Raw genomic sequence first — 17,639 nt, 5'->3', positions numbered from 1 at the left:
CTGGGCTCATCTCAAGAATAAGTTAAAAACCTTTGTGCTATATTGACTTTCTAGCATAAAATTAACATGCCCCTGTGGTGACAAGCAAGACCAATCCCACATTTTTTATAACTATTCCTTGAATAACTCTAAAATTTACTCTCTCCCCAGCTCTCTGAAGAATATGAATAGAACTTGAGGTTCATTCTCAATGCAAACGTCTCAAATTTCTCGTTAAATTGAAAAAACTCCGACTGAGTGCTATAAATTGTTACAAGAGGCCTATGGAGAAAAATCTCTAACTCGTGGGCGTGTTTTTGAGTAGTGTAAGCGCTTTAGTGAGTGCCGAGAGAGCTCTGAAGATGACCAGCGCCCAGGTCACCCTATGATTGTTTCAACTGCAGAAATAGTGACCAAAATCAACCAAATTGTGTGTGTAGATCGTCGAATGAGCATCCGGATGATTACGAAGGCTGTAAACGCTGATTAAGAAACGGTTAGAAAAATTGTACACTAAGAATTACACATGACAAAAGTGCCCAAAAGTCTGACTCCTGACCAAAAGCTCTTTCGTCAACGGGTCTGCTCAGATTTCCTTGAAAGGTTAGAAAAGCAAAATACGGCAGAGTTCCTAAAGGACCTCACCAAAGAAGCCTTTCAGCACTGCTTGTATATAGAATGTAGAATAATTTTTATAATAAAATCCTTATTCGTAACCATAACCTCGTTATTTAATAGCCAAACCTCGTATTAACTATTCTATAGTGTAAATAAAACCAAAAAACAAGCCGAATAGCCTTGGTATCTGAGGCCTTCCCAACCGTAAAAAAAGAAGAAGAACATTATAATTATAGACTGCGCTTTCTGTAAAAGTTCAATATTAGAATGAGATGACAGAAAGATTTCTTCTTCCACCGCTGTATTTTGGCCTTATCTCTTTTCACCAATCAGCGCTGAGTAGAACAAAGATAGCTCTATCTTAAACCAGATGTTGTTTATTTCAAAAATTGTCGAAACTTTTCATTATAGAAATTATATATATCCAGTAGTCTCGAATTTGTATGTCTATGATTATAATACTAGTTTCCCGAAACTTGCACTAGTGATAATGTCAAATATCGATTATAACTTTTCGTAATTATCGTAAAAAGTTATTTGGTTAGTTGTTATAAATCACAACTATGCGTCGTACCATTTAAAACAATTCTCAATTCAAATGAAAACTTAGTTGCAGTGAAAATGATAGTACTTAAACTTTATCTATGGTTACTGCGTTTGAATTTCCTCTCCAGTACAATACAGCGGCAGTTTCGATATCTTTATCGATGATCGCAGTACTGATACATGGAAACGCAAGTACTCAACTTCTGGATTAATCGAATCCGTGTAATTTTAGTTCCAACGGACTAACGTACAAAATAAGAAACAGTGTGGCGTGTAGCGTGACTAGTTAAGGCAACATGTTTTTTTGTCAATCGATAGCTGCCTAACACGCACCTGCTGGAGCCATCACACTTTTTACTGTTAATACGAAAATGCGAAGTCTGGAATAAAGTGTACGTATATGAGTAGACGCAACTTTCATATTTGATAACATGACGCCATTTCAGGTGGATGAACGCTGTTCGCGTTAAGTAATCAGTCGGGCTGTGATGAGATGCCAAAAGTGGATATTAAGCGTATGTGGTTGTCTTGTACATGCTTTTACATGAATTTTTTTTTAATAAGGCGATGAAAAAACTGACATATGAAACATAAAATTCACATAATCCCGTAAAGTATATTAGATTTAATAGTCTTTATTCTTCGATTTTCATCGATTTAATTCGATACGAATCGAATTATAAACAGCTTCGAGTGGTTTATATAGTAGAGGTGTCAAACTTAATTTTGCTGAGGGCCTTATATCAAATTTTGAATTCGCATGTAGGCTAGATTGGAAATAAAAAACAAAATAAACTTAATTATTATTATATTTTATTTATTAAATTATATAAGTATATAATCTACGGTTGTTAAAAACCATATCAAAGTTATAAAAGATGGTAGGTAATTATGTTGAGCTCGAGGATCCAGATACCTGACTTCTCTTGTTTTTGACAAGCTCAGGTATCATATTCGTTGTAGTTATTTTAAGAATTGATTGGGTAATTCCGGTAATTATCCAAACTCTTGAAATATTGTGTATAAAATGTAAGATCGTTAATCTCAATAAATTTTTCTTACAAAATACTGTCCAATTGAAGATGTATCAAGTCTATTTGCAAATGAACTGGTGGCAGTGAAGCTTCGAAATTGAATGGATGGTTGAAAATAGGGAATTTCATTTTGTTCATTTTGTGAAAGTCTTCAAAACGATTGTTGAATTCCTTAAGCAAATTTTGCGGAAGTTGAAAATATTCATCAATTTTTTTTGGTAACAAATTCTATTTGTTTCTAATTCCAATTGGTTTTTCCTAGTTTCACTTCGTCAAAATAACTTTGCCATGGTGAAGTTAAAAGAAGATAGTTCAATCAAGTCAAAAATTGATTATCTCAATTTCTATTTGGTCAAAAGTCAGTTATCCATAGTTTTAGTTGGTTTAAAGCTAGTCAAAAATGGGTTTTACCATATTAAAGTCAAATAAATATAGTTCAATCAAGTCAAAAATTGATTCTAGGTTATCCATTGCTTCATTTGGTAAGTAGCTATTAAAAAATTTACTTCACTATGGTAAATTCAGATGAAGATAGTTCAATCGAATCAAAAATTGATTATCTCAATTTCTATTTGGTCAAAAGTCAGTTATCCATAGTTTTAGTTGGTTTGAAGCTAGTCAAAAATGGGTTCTACCATATTAAAGTCAAATAAAGATAGTTCAATCAAGTCAAAAATTGGTTCTAGTTTATCCATTGTTTCATTTGGTAAGTAGCTATTCAAAAATTTACTTCACTATGGTAAATTCAGATGAAGATAGTTCAATCGAATCAAAAATTGATTATCTCAATTTCTATTTGGTCAAAAGTCAGTTATCCATAGTTTTAGTTGGTTTGAAGCTAGTCAAAAATGGGTTCTACCATATTAAAGTCGAATAAAGATAGTTCAATCAAGTCAAAAATTGGTTCTAGTTTATCCATTGTTTCATTTGGTAAGTAGCTATTCAAAAATTTACTTCACTATGGTAAATTCAGATGAAGATAGTTCAATCGAATCAAAAATTGATTCTCTCAATTTCTATTTGGTCAAAAGTTAGTTATCCATAGTTTTAGTTGGTTTGAAGCTAGTCAAAAATGGGTTCTACCATATTAAAGTCGAATAAAGATAATTCAATCAAGTCAAAAATTGGTTCTAGTTTATCCATTGTTTCATTTGGTAAGTAGCTATTAAAAAATTTACTTCACTATGGTAAATTCAGATGAAGATAGTTCAATCGAATCAAAAATTGATTCTCTCAATTTCTATTTGGTCAAAAGTCAGTTATCCATAGTTTTAGTTGGTTTAAAGCTAGTCAAAAATGGGTTTTACCATATTAAAGTCAAATAAATATAGTTCAATCAAGTCAAAAATTGATTCTAGGTTATCCATTGCTTCATTTGGTAAGTAGCTATTAAAAAATTTACTTCACTATGGTAAATTCAGATGAAGATAGTTCAATCGAATCAAAAATTGATTATCTCAATTTCTATTTGGTCAAAAGTCAGTTATCCATAGTTTTAGTTGGTTTGAAGCTAGTCAAAAATGGGTTCTACCATATTAAAGTCAAATAAAGATAGTTCAATCAAGTCAAAAATTGGTTCTAGTTTATCCATTGTTTCATTTGGTAAGTAGCTATTCAAAAATTTACTTCACTATGGTAAATTCAGATGAAGATAGTTCAATCGAATCAAAAATTGATTATCTCAATTTCTATTTGGTCAAAAGTCAGTTATCCATAGTTTTAGTTGGTTTGAAGCTAGTCAAAAATGGGTTCTACCATATTAAAGTCGAATAAAGATAGTTCAATCAAGTCAAAAATTGGTTCTAGTTTATCCATTGTTTCATTTGGTAAGTAGCTATTCAAAAATTTACTTCACTATGGTAAATTCAGATGAAGATAGTTCAATCGAATCAAAAATTGATTCTCTCAATTTCTATTTGGTCAAAAGTTAGTTATCCATAGTTTTAGTTGGTTTGAAGCTAGTCAAAAATGGGTTCTACCATATTAAAGTCGAATAAAGATAATTCAATCAAGTCAAAAATTGGTTCTAGTTTATCCATTGTTTCATTTGGTAAGTAGCTATTAAAAAATTTACTTCACTATGGTAAATTCAGATGAAGATAGTTCAATCGAATCAAAAATTGATTCTCTCAATTTCTATTTGGTCAAAAGTTAGTTATCCATAGTTTTAGTTGGTTTGAAGCTAGTCAAAAATGGATTTTACCATTGTAAAGTCAAATAAAGATAGTTCAATCAAGTCAAAAATTGATTCTAGGTTATCCATTGTTTCATTTGGTAAGTAGCTATTCAAAAATTTACTTCACTATGGTAAATTCAGATGAAGATAGTTCAATCGAATCAAAAATTGATTCTCTCAATTTCTATTTGGTCAAAAGTTAGTTATCCATAGTTTTAGTTGGTTTGAAGCTAGTCAAAAATGGGTTTTACCATAATAAAGTCAAATAAAGATAGTTCAATCAAGTCAAAAATTGGTTCTAGTTTATCCATTGTTTCATTTGGTAAGTAGCTATTCAAAAATTTACTTCACTATGGTAAATTCAGATGAAGATAGTTCAATCGAATCAAAAATTGATTATCTCAATTTCTATTTGGTCAAAAGTCAGTTATCCATAGTTTTAGTTGGTTTAAAGCTAGTCAAAAATGGGTTCTACCATATTAAAGTCGAATAAAGATAGTTCAATCAAGTCAAAAATTGGTTCTAGTTTATCCATTGTTTCATTTGGTAAGTAGCTATTCAAAAATTTACTTCACTATGGTAAATTCAGATGAAGATAGTTCAATCGAATCAAAAATTGATTCTCTCAATTTCTATTTGGTCAAAAGTCAGTTATCCATAGTTTTAGTTGGTTTAAAGCTAGTCAAAAATGGGTTCTACCATATTAAAGTCGAATAAAGATAGTTCGATCAAGTCAAAAATTGGTTCTAGTTTATCCATTGTTTCATTTGGTAAGTAGCTATTCAAAAATTTACTTCACTATGGTAAATTCAGATGAAGATAGTTCAATCGAATCAAAAATTGATTCTCTCAATTTCTATTTGGTCAAAAGTCAGTTATCCATAGTTTTAGTTGGTTTAAAGCTAGTCAAAAATGGGTTCTACCATATTAAAGTCGAATAAAGATAGTTCGATCAAGTCAAAAATTGGTTCTAGTTTATCCATTGTTTTATTTGGTAAGTAGCTATTCAAAAATTTACTTCACTATGGTAAATTCAGATGAAGATAGTTCAATCGAATCAAAAATTGATTCTCTCAATTTCTATTTGGTCAAAAGTTAGTTATCCATAGTTTTAGTTGGTTTGAAGCTAGTCAAAAATGGGTTTTACCATAATAAAGTCAAATAAAGATAGTTCAATCAAGTCAAAAATTGATTCTAGTTTATCCATTGTTTCATTTGGTAAGTAGCTATTCAAAAATTTACTTCACTATGGTAAATTCAGATGAAGATAGTTCAATCAAATCAAAAATTGATTCTCTCAATTTCTATTTGGTCAAAAGTTAGTTATCCATAGTTTTAGTTGGTTTGAAGCTAGTCAAAAATGGGTTTTACCATAATAAAGTCAAATAAAGATAGTTCAATCAAGTCAAAAATTGGTTCTAGTTTATCCATTGTTTCATTTGGTAAGTAGCTATTCAAAAATTTACTTCACTATGGTAAATTCAGATGAAGATAGTTCAATCAATTCAAAAATTGATTCTCTCAATTTCTATTTGGTCAAAAGTCAGTTATCCATAGTTTTAGTTGGTTTAAAGCTAGTCAAAAATGGGTTCTACCATATTAAAGTCGAATAAAGATAGTTCGATCAAGTCAAAAATTGGTTCTAGTTTATCCATTGTTTTATTTGGTAAGTAGCTATTCAAAAATTTACTTCACTATGGTAAATTCAGATGAAGATAGTTCAATCGAATCAAAAATTGATTCTCTCAATTTCTATTTGGTCAAAAGTTAGTTATCCATAGTTTTAGTTGGTTTGAAGCTAGTCAAAAATGGGTTTTACCATATTAAAGTCAAATAAATATAGTTCAATCAAGTCAAAAATTGATTCTAGTTTATCCATTGTTTCATTTGGTAAGTAGCTATTCAAAAATTTACTTCACTATGGTAAATTCAGATGAAGATAGTTCAATCGAATCAAAAATTGATTCTCTCAATTTCTATTTGGTCAAAAGTTAGTTATCCATAGTTTTAGTTGGTTTGAAGCTAGTCAAAAATGGGTTTTACCATAATAAAGTCAAATAAAGATAGTTCAATCAAGTCAAAAATTGGTTCTAGTTTATCCATTGTTTCATTTGGTAAGTAGCTATTCAAAAATTTACTTCACTATGGTAAATTCAGATGAAGATAGTTCAATCGAATCAAAAATTGATTATCTCAATTTCTATTTGGTCAAAAGTCAGTTATCCATAGTTTTAGTTGGTTTGAAGCTAGTCAAAAATGGGTTCTACCATATTAAAGTCGAATAAAGATAGTTCAATCAAGTCAAAAATTGGTTCTAGTTTATCCATTGTTTCATTTGGTAAGTAGCTATTCAAAAATTTACTTCACTATGGTAAATTCAGATGAAGATAGTTCAATCGAATCAAAAATTGATTCTCTCAATTTCTATTTGGTCAAAAGTCAGTTATCCATAGTTTTAGTTGGTTTGAAGCTAGTCAAAAATGGGTTCTACCATATTAAAGTCGAATAAAGATAGTTCAATCAAGTCAAAAATTGGTTCTAGTTTATCCATTGTTTCATTTGGTAAGTAGCTATTCAAAAATTTACTTCACTATGGTAAATTCAGATGAAGATAGTTCAATCGAATCAAAAATTGATTCTCTCAATTTCTATTTGGTCAAAAGTCAGTTATCCATAGTTTTAGTTGGTTTGAAGCTAGTCAAAAATGGGTTCTACCATATTAAAGTCGAATAAAGATAGTTCAATCAAGTCAAAAATTGGTTCTAGTTTATCCATTGTTTCATTTGGTAAGTAGCTATTAAAAAATTTACTTCACTATGGTAAATTCAGATGAAGATAGTTCAATCGAATCAAAAATTGATTCTCTCAATTTCTATTTGGTCAAAAGTCAGTTATCCATAGTTTTAGTTGGTTTGAAGCTAGTCAAAAATGGGTTCTACCATATTAAAGTCGAATAAAGATAGTTCAATCAAGTCAAAAATTGGTTCTAGTTTATCCATTGTTTCATTTGGTAAGTAGCTATTCAAAAATTTACTTCACTATGGTAAATTCAGATGAAGATAGTTCAATCGAATCAAAAATTGATTCTCTCAATTTCTATTTGATCAAAAGTTAGTTATCCATAGTTTTAGTTGGTTTAACGCTAGTCAAAAATTAGTTTTACCATAGTAAAGTTAAATAAAGATAGTTTAATTAAGTAAGTCAAAAGTCGATTTTTTCAAGTTTTATTTCGACAAAAACTGTTTATTCATTGGTCATATTAAGTTCCATTTTGATCAAAAAATGGTTTGCTGTCGATATTGAGTACATCTAAAATTCAATTTCGATCGAAACTATTTAAAATAAAATTTTTCAAAAAGAGAATTATAGATCCCAAAGCTGGACATAATATTGCAATTAGAGCAAATTAAATCAGAGCTTCAAGCACTGATAATAGAATTGCATTAATACTTGTATTGAAAAAATTATAAATAAAGGATTATATGTACGTTGATATTGTTAATTACGACGAATAATTCATAAACAGAATCCCAAAATAATATTTTTATGTGTTGAAACACGAAAACAACATTGTACCTTGAAAAAACAATCACAATAAACTTTTCTATAGCACAAAATGTGGCATGAATACCAATATTTTCTATAACTGTAACAAAGAATTAAAGTTACCATATTGATCCTTTTCAATTAAAAGTAACTCCGTGATATTCGTAACATCCTGGGTATATTGAACAACTGAATTGCTCTCGCATGTGCTGGTACATCGTTCAATAAAACAATATTCAAAAATAATGTGTTAATTTGCAAACTTTATTGAATTTTCTACGCCTGTTTTGAGTTTACTTTTAACTCAATTGGTAATAATCAATTAGATTTTTCCCAAAAAAATAGCATTATAAATATTTTGAATGAAATATCTAAAATAATTTGTTCGATATTGTTTCGTATATAATTGTTATAAATAGTGCAGGTAAAATAGGGTTGAACCTGAAATTAAATTGGGCGCTTCTGATTTTCGAGATTGTCAGAGGTTTTCGGTTACTGAATAAACCTGGCAACAAAATTACGGGCATGGGTTTTTGAAATTTTTTAACTTAATTAAAAAAAAAATTAAAACGCAAATAACTCGAAAACTAAGAAGATTTCGAAAAAAAATGTCGGAACAAAAAATGTACAAAATTTTGTATTATATATTTTTTGTCCCGACAGATTTTGTCGAAATCATCATAGTTATCGAATTATCCGCAATTCAATATGATTTTGAGTACATGAACCCATTTTATAGTGAAAATTTTGAGGCTAGGAAAAAGTTAGTCATGACCAATCTGTAGAAAATTTTGTGCTGTACTTTTTTTGCTGTAGCACTTTTTTCGAATTTCTCGTAATTTTCGAATTATTCGCGATTCAAAATATTTTTTAGTAAATAAACCCATTTTGAGGTTAGGAACAAATATCTGGGACACTTTTTTGTACAGAATTTTGTATTCTACATTTTTTGTTACAGCACTTTTTTCGAATTCCTTGTAGTTTTCGAATTATTCACGATTCAAAATATTTTTTAGTAAATAAACCCATTTTGAGGTTAGGAACAAATATCTGGGACACTTTTTTGTACAGAATTTTGTATTCTACATTTTTTGTTACAGCACTTTTTTCGAATTCCTTGTAGTTTTCGAATTATTCACGATTCAAAATATTTTTGAGCGTATAAACCCATTTTGAGGTGAAAATTTTGAGGTTAGGAACAAATACCTGGGATAGTTTTTTATAGAAAATTTTGTGCTCTACATTTTTTGTTCAGGCAGTTTTTTGGAATTTCTCATAGTTTTAGAGTTATTCGCGATTTAAAACATTTTTGAGTGTATAAACCCATTTTGAGGTAAAAATTTTCAGGTTAGGAACAAATACCTGGAATAGTTTTTTATAGAAAATTTTGTGCTCTACATTTTTTGTTTGAGCAGTTTTTTCGAATTTCTCATGGTTTTAGAGTTATTCGCGATTTAAAACATTTTTGAGTGTAAAACCCATTTTGAGGTAAAAATTTTGAGGTTAGGAACAAATACCTGGGATAGTTTTTTATAGAAAATTTTGTGCTCTACATTTTTTGTTCAGGCAGTTTTTTGGAATTTCTCATAGTTTTAGAGTTATTCGCGATTTAAAACATTTTTGAGTGTATAAACCCATTTTGAGGTAAAAATTTTCAGGTTAGGAACAAATACCTGGAATAGTTTTTTATAGAAAATTTTGTGCTCTACATTTTTTGTTTGAGCAGTTTTTTCGAATTTCTCATGGTTTTAGAGTTATTCGCGATTTAAAACATTTTTGAGTGTAAAACCCATTTTGAGGTAAAAATTTTGAGGTTAGGAACAAATACCTAGGATAGTTTTTTATAGAAAATTTTGTGCTCTACATTTTTTGTTCAGGCAGTTTTTTGGAATTTCTCATAGTTTTCAAGTTATTCGCGATTTAAAACATTTTTGAGTGTATAAACCCATTTTAATGTGAAAATTTTGAGGTTAGGAACAAATACCTAGGATAGTTTTTTGTAGAAAATTTTGCGCTCTATATTATTTGTTGGGGCAGTTTTTTCGAATTTCTCATAGTTTTCGAGTTATTCGCGATTTAAAACATTTTTGAGTGTATAAACCCATTTTGAGGTAAAAATTTTGAGGTTAGGAACAAATACCTAGGATAGCTTTTTGTAGAAAATTTTGCGCTCTATATTATTTGTTGGGGCAGTTTTTTCGAATTTCTCATAGTTTTCGAGTTATTCGCGATTTAAAACATTTTTGAGTGTATAAACCCATTTTAAGGTGGAAATTTTGAGGTTAGGAACAAATATTTGGGACACTTCTCTGTACATAATTTTGTACTCTACATTTTTTGTTACAGCACTTTTTTGGAATTCCTCGTAATTTTCGAATTATTCGCGATTCAAAATATTTTTGATTATATAAACCCATTTTGAGGTTAGGGACAATTACCTGGGGCACTTTTTTATAGGGAATTTTGTACTCTACATTTTTTGTTACAGCACTTTTTTCGAAAAACGTATGGAAAGGTGTGTGGCTAGGGGAGGGGAGTATTCGAATGTAGAATAATTTTCATAATAAAACCTTTTTTCGTAACCAGCCTCGTTATTTAATAGCCAGACCTCGTAATATGAAAGTAACGTAGCTCCTTTGTGGAAATATAACCTCAATTTATATTTTTTCCCCTTTTTATATTATCAATGAATGAAATTTTTGTTCGTTTTGATATTGATCTATTGACACTGGACGATATTTCTATACAAAAAATTTGTATTAGCTATTAACCCATTATAAATTAATTTTTACGCAGAATTAACACTGAAGTAACATAAATCAACTCAAATATGACGTAAACAATGGGTAGGAAGTCGATGACCTTTCAGATATGTTGGTGAATAATTTCAATTTCGATGATCTTACTGCACATTTGCACTTCAACAAGCGATCAATATTTTTTCATTAGAATCAATAACCTCGCGTTAGTTTGTTGTTTTTTATATCCCATATTGGAAAACAAGCAGACAGAGTGCTTCATACAAACACAAATTTTATTAGTTTTGCATTTTGTTGCAATAAAAATAGGAATATGTAAATCCTGGATCGGAAAATATGACACGTATTATGAAATATATGCAGAATCATAAATATTGGAATTTTGTCTAGAACTAGGAAATATTTTCAATGTTTGTTAGGAGGAAAAGTAATTTTGTGAATTTGAATAAGCAATTTCAGATCGCTAAAAAGCCACTGCAAGGCCCAAAAAAATCGTGCAGTCGCAAAAACTACAGGGTTTATACAGAATTTCGCGCTTTATTAAAAAATCACAAGGTAAATCACAAGACTATTGATAATAGTCAATAATCAATTTATGATAACTATTTTAAGCGGAAACATTTACTTCCGGAGATACCGGAAGTCGCCATTATGTCAGGAAGACCACCAGATATCGAGCCATGGATAACTTTGTTCGATAGATCTCATCAAGTTCTATCTGTGTGTGAAAAGTCATGATGATTGACGGATGCTCAGAAGAGTTTCTGTGGAAAAATTATGTAAATGCCTCTTTTTTATTAAAAAACTTAATCTAACCTAACCTAACCTCAACTAATCTAACCTAACATCATGACTTTTCACACACAGATAGATCTCGATTAGATCTATCGAGCAAATAGATATAATAAATCGATTTCTTGTTTTATCACGTACAGAGTTTCATGATGATTGTTGTGGGGCGGCGTATCATATTTGTACCAAACAAAAAATTACAAAAATCGCTAGACAGACTTTTTTTCTAGAGCTGTTGAAACTTAATTTCCACGCAATTTCTTTTGATAACCGTGGGTGTCTTTAGATCGGGTAATTGGTATTACACAACCAAAATAAACAGCCACGGAGGCGCTACCGATCCGGAAAGCGACGATAGTTTATAGTACTGACAAAATTTTTGAAAATTGTGCTCTTTTGAGTTTGAAAATGCAGAACTTTAGTGGAGGATACCAGAAAACGCAGATTTCGAGTATATTCAATTTGGAAAATAAGATCGGTTAATATTTAGAAGTGGGGCTCCACACCAAACAAACTCTAAAAATTTTTTGCTGCACTGCACACAAATTTTCATCTTATCCATTGATTTTTCGTGAAAATAATGCATTTGCATACTTTTTACACGGAAAATCTTCTGCGTATGCGTGAATCATCATGACTTTTCACATACAAATAGATCTTGATGAAATGGAATAACCTAACTTAACCTAACTTAACCTAACCTAACCTAACCTAACCTAACATCATGTGCTATTGCTCTAAATGACCGCGTATTCCGATATGTATGGATAATTATTGATATTTAATATGCAAAAGATAATGAGTGTTATGATGGAAAATATGTGTCTCCACCACCCTTAAAATACTTTCGTAGCATTATAAAACAAACCTATATGAGCGAAAAAATTTTTGGAGTAAGTTTGGGGTGGATTCAATTCCAAATAATCACCATGAGATCTATAGAAGTAAACTATTCCACACTCGTACCTCATCTGCCAAACGACGGAACAAACTCGACGTAAACTAATGTTGCAACACCGTCATGTGATTGTGAGATACTTGGGCGTAAGTTTCATTCGTATACATTCAAAATTGCATGAAAATTTGGCTATCAAAGTGATTATTCGCATTGGATACTGCATAATTTGACAATCGTGCTGAAGAAATAAAATCGTGGTACTTCAAAAGGCGTGACGACCCGAAACTAAATAACAATCGACTGTATGGGTCAATCAAGACCAGCCAAATCCAAGAAAAGCAAATGGTCGCCTATTTTTCCTTTTAGAGCAACATAGAACTGTCAATTCTGAATAATACACCAGCATTTGTTTGCCAGAAGTGTTCTAAAAAATCAGTGGAACCAATCGCAGAAGACGAATCATTCTCCACCACGACAACGCCAGCTCTCAAACATCAGTTCAAACAAAAATGTTTTTAAACAGTCAAAACATCGAATTGATCCGTTTTTGTTCTTCTTAATCCCGCAGACCAAAAATGATTTGTGAGATCAACGCTTTTCAACACCTGAAGAAGCGGTTGAAGCGTGTATTGATGTCTATGGCGAATATCTAATTATTAGGACCAAAACTATTGGGACAACCTACAGGGGCTGACACAAGACTCTTCTGGAAAACTATAACCAAAGTAGATCTGATGAATGTATGAACCTAAGTGAGAACAAGCTACAAATACTAACAGGAGTTCTTTCGGAGCTCTGTCGCCTCAATAAACACCTGAAGCCGCTAGATCTAGCAGATAATGCGGCGTGCAGGTTTTGTTACACAGAGGACGAAACCTCTAACCAAATTCTCTCTTCCATTACACCTGGGAGTAAAATAATAAAGCCATCCCATATTCTAGACGTTTAAAAGGAATGGGACACAATCGATCCTTTGATTCGCAATGTATTGAGACCCCAAATCTATATATATACATAACATACATATCGAATTATGAATATTTGTTTTTATTTGTCTACCTCAAAACTTAATTGGCAACCCTCGTAGAACAACATTTAATTTGAAGATTAACTATTCACTTTTCCCATATTTTTAAAAATTGAAAAACTAATTAAACGAGTAACTGTAACAATACGCTTGAAATAAAAACTCCCATGCATAATTTCGAAATATTTTGCACTTCTACGATGTAATGTCAAGTTAAAAATTATTTCCTGAAATATCGCGTGACTTAACACACAATAAAAAAAAGTTTTCTAGCTGCAAAATTTATCTGATCAACTTGTGTACCTGTTTGATATCCATTTAGATGGAATCTCTTATTTATTTAACATAAAATAATTATATATGGCGTAATCGACCATACGTGTTCGATTTCCAAAGATGTAACCGCCTAAAAACAAAATAAAACACGCAAAAGAATTTTTTTTACTAATCACATTCTGCTTAAACTCTTAATAATCGAATCTATTTTCATCTATTATTCAAAGATGGAGCGCATAATGCATATTAAGAATCTAATCTTACTAAAATCCTTTCTTTAAATATACATCAACCATGAAATATGGTCAATAGGCAAGTCTTTTGATTTCCCGATCGTCGAAAATAGATTAACAGTTTGATGTATTGACTTCCGCATCATGCACGAAACTGAAAGGTGTCATGACTTCGACGCCGAGCTGTATCACGTGCTTTTGACACTGTTGACGGATAAAAAAAAAATAATTATTCCCCCAGTCTGTGATCGTATTAACGTCTTTCAATGATGTAACTCCATACGACGTCGACCTAATATAAAAAAATTGACATGTATTGAAAAATATTTCATGAAAAACACGGCGTTACGTGCACCTTTTTTTCGTATTAAAAATACGAGGGTTATACCGAAAAAATTAGGTTCTCGATGAGCTACAACCTCGAGGAAAGGTGCCAAGTTAAATCCGACAACACTGGTTCAGACAGTCGCTTTGGCAACCAACCATCAGAGATGGTCCCCCGGATGCTGACTGAGGGATACAAGTAGCAGCACGTTTGCTGGACTCTATCTATCGTCACAACATTTCATTACATCCCCGAAACAAAGCAATTATCTCGCCAGGTTCACCCTTAGTGGGCTGGAAAGGTTATGGGGACTGTGTTTTGGAATGGGAAGAAATCTCGCCCCATCGATTTCATACAAACGACTGACAGAGGGAGCAGTCGTTCCTCGTCAAACGCAGAAGATATTTGGGTGGACTGTACAGTCCAGACTTAACCTCCAGCGATTATCACCTCTTCTCCAAGCTAAAATGACACTTAGATAGTGATAGTCCAGATATGTCTAATTTTGTTAACAGTTTTTTTGTTTTTGGCTATTTTTCTAGTCTTTACATCTTAGTTTATATGTTGTAGTTATTTCTCGATAAGTCTTCGCCATGTTCGAACTGGTCTAACTTTCTTTTTTCTGCCTATTGTATATAGCGAAGTTGCTAGTTCAGTTATGCATTTATTCAATACGATTGGTGGTATTCCATGACCAAAAACGCTTATTGACGTTGTTTAAGCAAAATGATTCGGATTTTGTGCATCTATATGAAATATGGATCCAACACCACGCGATGGCGATTGTTTTTGGGTATTTCATGGGGTTGCGTTCGTCTTCTACGTTCATAAAGGTAAAACAATAACAGGAGAGTGGTTTATCATCAGACTAAAACATCTCACAATTCAGTTAAGCTCTTAGCCAAAATTCAAAAATTACACTTCGGATTGGTCTGGATCTGGCCCTCAGCGACTTTTTTCTGCTTCATTATTCTAACATTTCCTTTACAGTGAAGAGATTCTTATCAGAAGAGGATGTTATTGCAAATGTAAATGCCTGTTTTAAGGAAAAAAAACGGCAGTTATTTTTTGGAAAGGTCAAAAAGTGTAAGCATCGATAAACTAAGTGGATAGACTTGAAATGAGGTTATTTTTGATAATAAAAACGGTTGTTTCTTTGTTATGTGTAACGACCTGGAAGATACAGAAACTTTGTTACATTTGGACCCTTCTAAATGATACTATAGTCGTAATTGTAGGTTTTTTCGAATTGATGGTGAATTTCCCTCGCACGGTAATACGTTGTAACAAGCTTATTGCGTTTTTCTTCAAGCATTGCGGATCAAGGTAAAGTTTATCCTTTATATTCCTTGTTTTTTCATTGTGTTCACAGAATAAAATGATTTTCCTTATATGTTAGAGCTCCTTTTGTTCAAATCTATTCTTTCTACTCGTTCCTTCTACAGTAATTTCCATCTCTGTTCCAGTTACCTCCCTAATTTTATTTGTTTCCCGCAGAACTACAGCTGCCAGGTTGGTGTTTCAACCACACTCAAAGGACTCAACCGGCACACCACAAACAAACGAATTCAACTCAACTCCCAGCAACTGGGAATTCAGTTGAGGTCTGCAACCATCTAGAATTTCCAAGCCCCAGCCTTATCTTCAATATATAAATGAGTCTGAGTTGTTTTTAATTCACAACTGCTTTTATTCGTTGTGGTCTTCTGGATACGCAATGTCCGGGGATAGTTTTAGATCGTTAAATTTTTATTTTTAATCTAATTAATGAGGTTTTTTATTAATTTTATTGTTGATGTCGTTCGTTAAAAAGCTAGTGGCAATATTAATTGTTCAACTGAGTACCAGGAGTACTCCTGAGGAAGAGTTTTTTTAGGGTTATAACGCTGTAGGATTTCTTAATGATAAGGCACATTATAAATTAGGAAAATATCTCGAATTTTTTGAATTTCTTCATAATTAGTTTGCTTAACACATTACTTGTTTGTTTTATTGAACGATTACTCCGAACAGAATAAAATCAAAAAACTTACCGTTGGAGAAAACTTGACCCGTAACAACCAGCACCATGATAGTGGCAAAAACACCAGGTGCCAACATCTTCATAAATAACCTACAGGAAGAACAAACACATATTTACATTGATATATAGAAATAATCAAACCCTTTTAGAAGGTTTTCCATATCGGCAGATGATATACACATTCGTAGAATCACAGCTGGAGATGATTAAGTGGCTTCGGCCGGAAGTTGTTTGTTGAAAATTCTTCATATCGTTGGTTTATGTCGATTCACATTTTGATTGAACACTTATTCAAATTAAATTAAAACTGATATGAAAATTTGGATTTAAGAAAAACGTACGTATCAAAAACTGGTTCAAATTTTTTATATTATTTTCAATGCAATCGTGTATCTCATTAGTAAACTTTATATGAAAAGAAAACAATAAAAAACAAACATAAAAATAACTAAATGAAGATACAAATGAAATAAACGTTCAATTTACAAAAGGAAACCTGAATGAATGACAAAATTGCGGAAAAAGATGTTATAGATTTGATTTCAATTGGCAAATGATTGTGCATTTTTATTGCGTTGTAAAATAATGAGCCTTTAACTAATTCGGAACGTGGAGTAGGTAGGTAAAGATCGAACTACGCGTTCCTAAGTGGATAAGATGAATAAGGAAGGAAGATTCAGCTCTATTTGGTAGTTTGAAGATATTTTTTAGATAAAGTGACTCCCATTTCAAGAAATTGTCCACCACAATCCCACCCAATGGTGGTTTTAATTAATAAAAAAGCTGCTATTTACTTTTATATGATAAAACTTTAGTTTTAGAAACGTTGAGACCCCGAGGATTAGAATTGTTGTTCGTGTTCGCAAGCTTGGAAATATATTAGAATTAGTACACTTTGGTGTTAAATTTTACTACGAAAACGCTAATAATATGAATAAATATATAATAATTGAATCCAAAATCCGCTTATTAATTGCTTCTAATGCGAAACAAAGTTCGTTAGGTTAATTTCCAAAATTTGTGAAAATTGTATATCGAATTTACGAGAAAGTTTGAAACTAACGGTATTCTGAGTATTTATACAACAAAGACATTCTGTATAAATGCCCGTTCCAGCAAATTATCTTAATTCCCACAGTCCGGTTTATGTTTTGTTCGTTAATTTGATCCGACAGGTCTTTTGGTTTGTCGGTTGTAATTGACTGCAACGGTAATATCACAACGAATATACTATGACATTACATGGATTTCATCCTGATGGATGAAGATTAACTCGCAGCATACCGTCAGGATTAATATTTGAAGATTATTGATGCCGGAACGTACGTAAATAGTGGTAGCAATATATTATTGGTAATGGAAAATTATATTTCACGTACACTCATTTTTAGATCATGCAATCACATC

General features: G+C 31.5%; 1 protein-coding gene across 5 annotated transcripts in view; it reads right to left on the bottom strand.

The window, feature by feature from the left end:
- The window catches only part of LOC130898106 (tyrosine-protein phosphatase Lar), a 524,093-nt gene that overhangs the window by 452,732 nt on the left and 53,722 nt on the right, over positions 1-17,639 (bottom strand). For 2 of the 5 annotated variants that reach the window (XM_057807152.1, XM_057807151.1), the window contains exon 2: positions 16,243-16,322. In XM_057807152.1, coding sequence (XP_057663135.1) covers positions 16,243-16,315 — 73 coding nt within the window. In that variant the 5' untranslated portion in view covers positions 16,316-16,322. Of the gene's footprint in view, positions 1-16,242; positions 16,471-17,639 lie in introns of those variants that run through there. The other 3 variants (XM_057807155.1, XM_057807154.1, XM_057807153.1) reach the window with 3 other exon arrangements.

The sequence above is a fragment of the Diorhabda carinulata genome, chromosome 9 (genome assembly GCF_026250575.1).
Source record: "Diorhabda carinulata isolate Delta chromosome 9, icDioCari1.1, whole genome shotgun sequence".
Classification (NCBI taxonomy): Eukaryota; Metazoa; Arthropoda; class Insecta; order Coleoptera; family Chrysomelidae; genus Diorhabda; species Diorhabda carinulata.
Note: the sequence above shows the minus strand (reverse complement) of the source record. Positions and strands in the feature narration are given on the sequence as shown.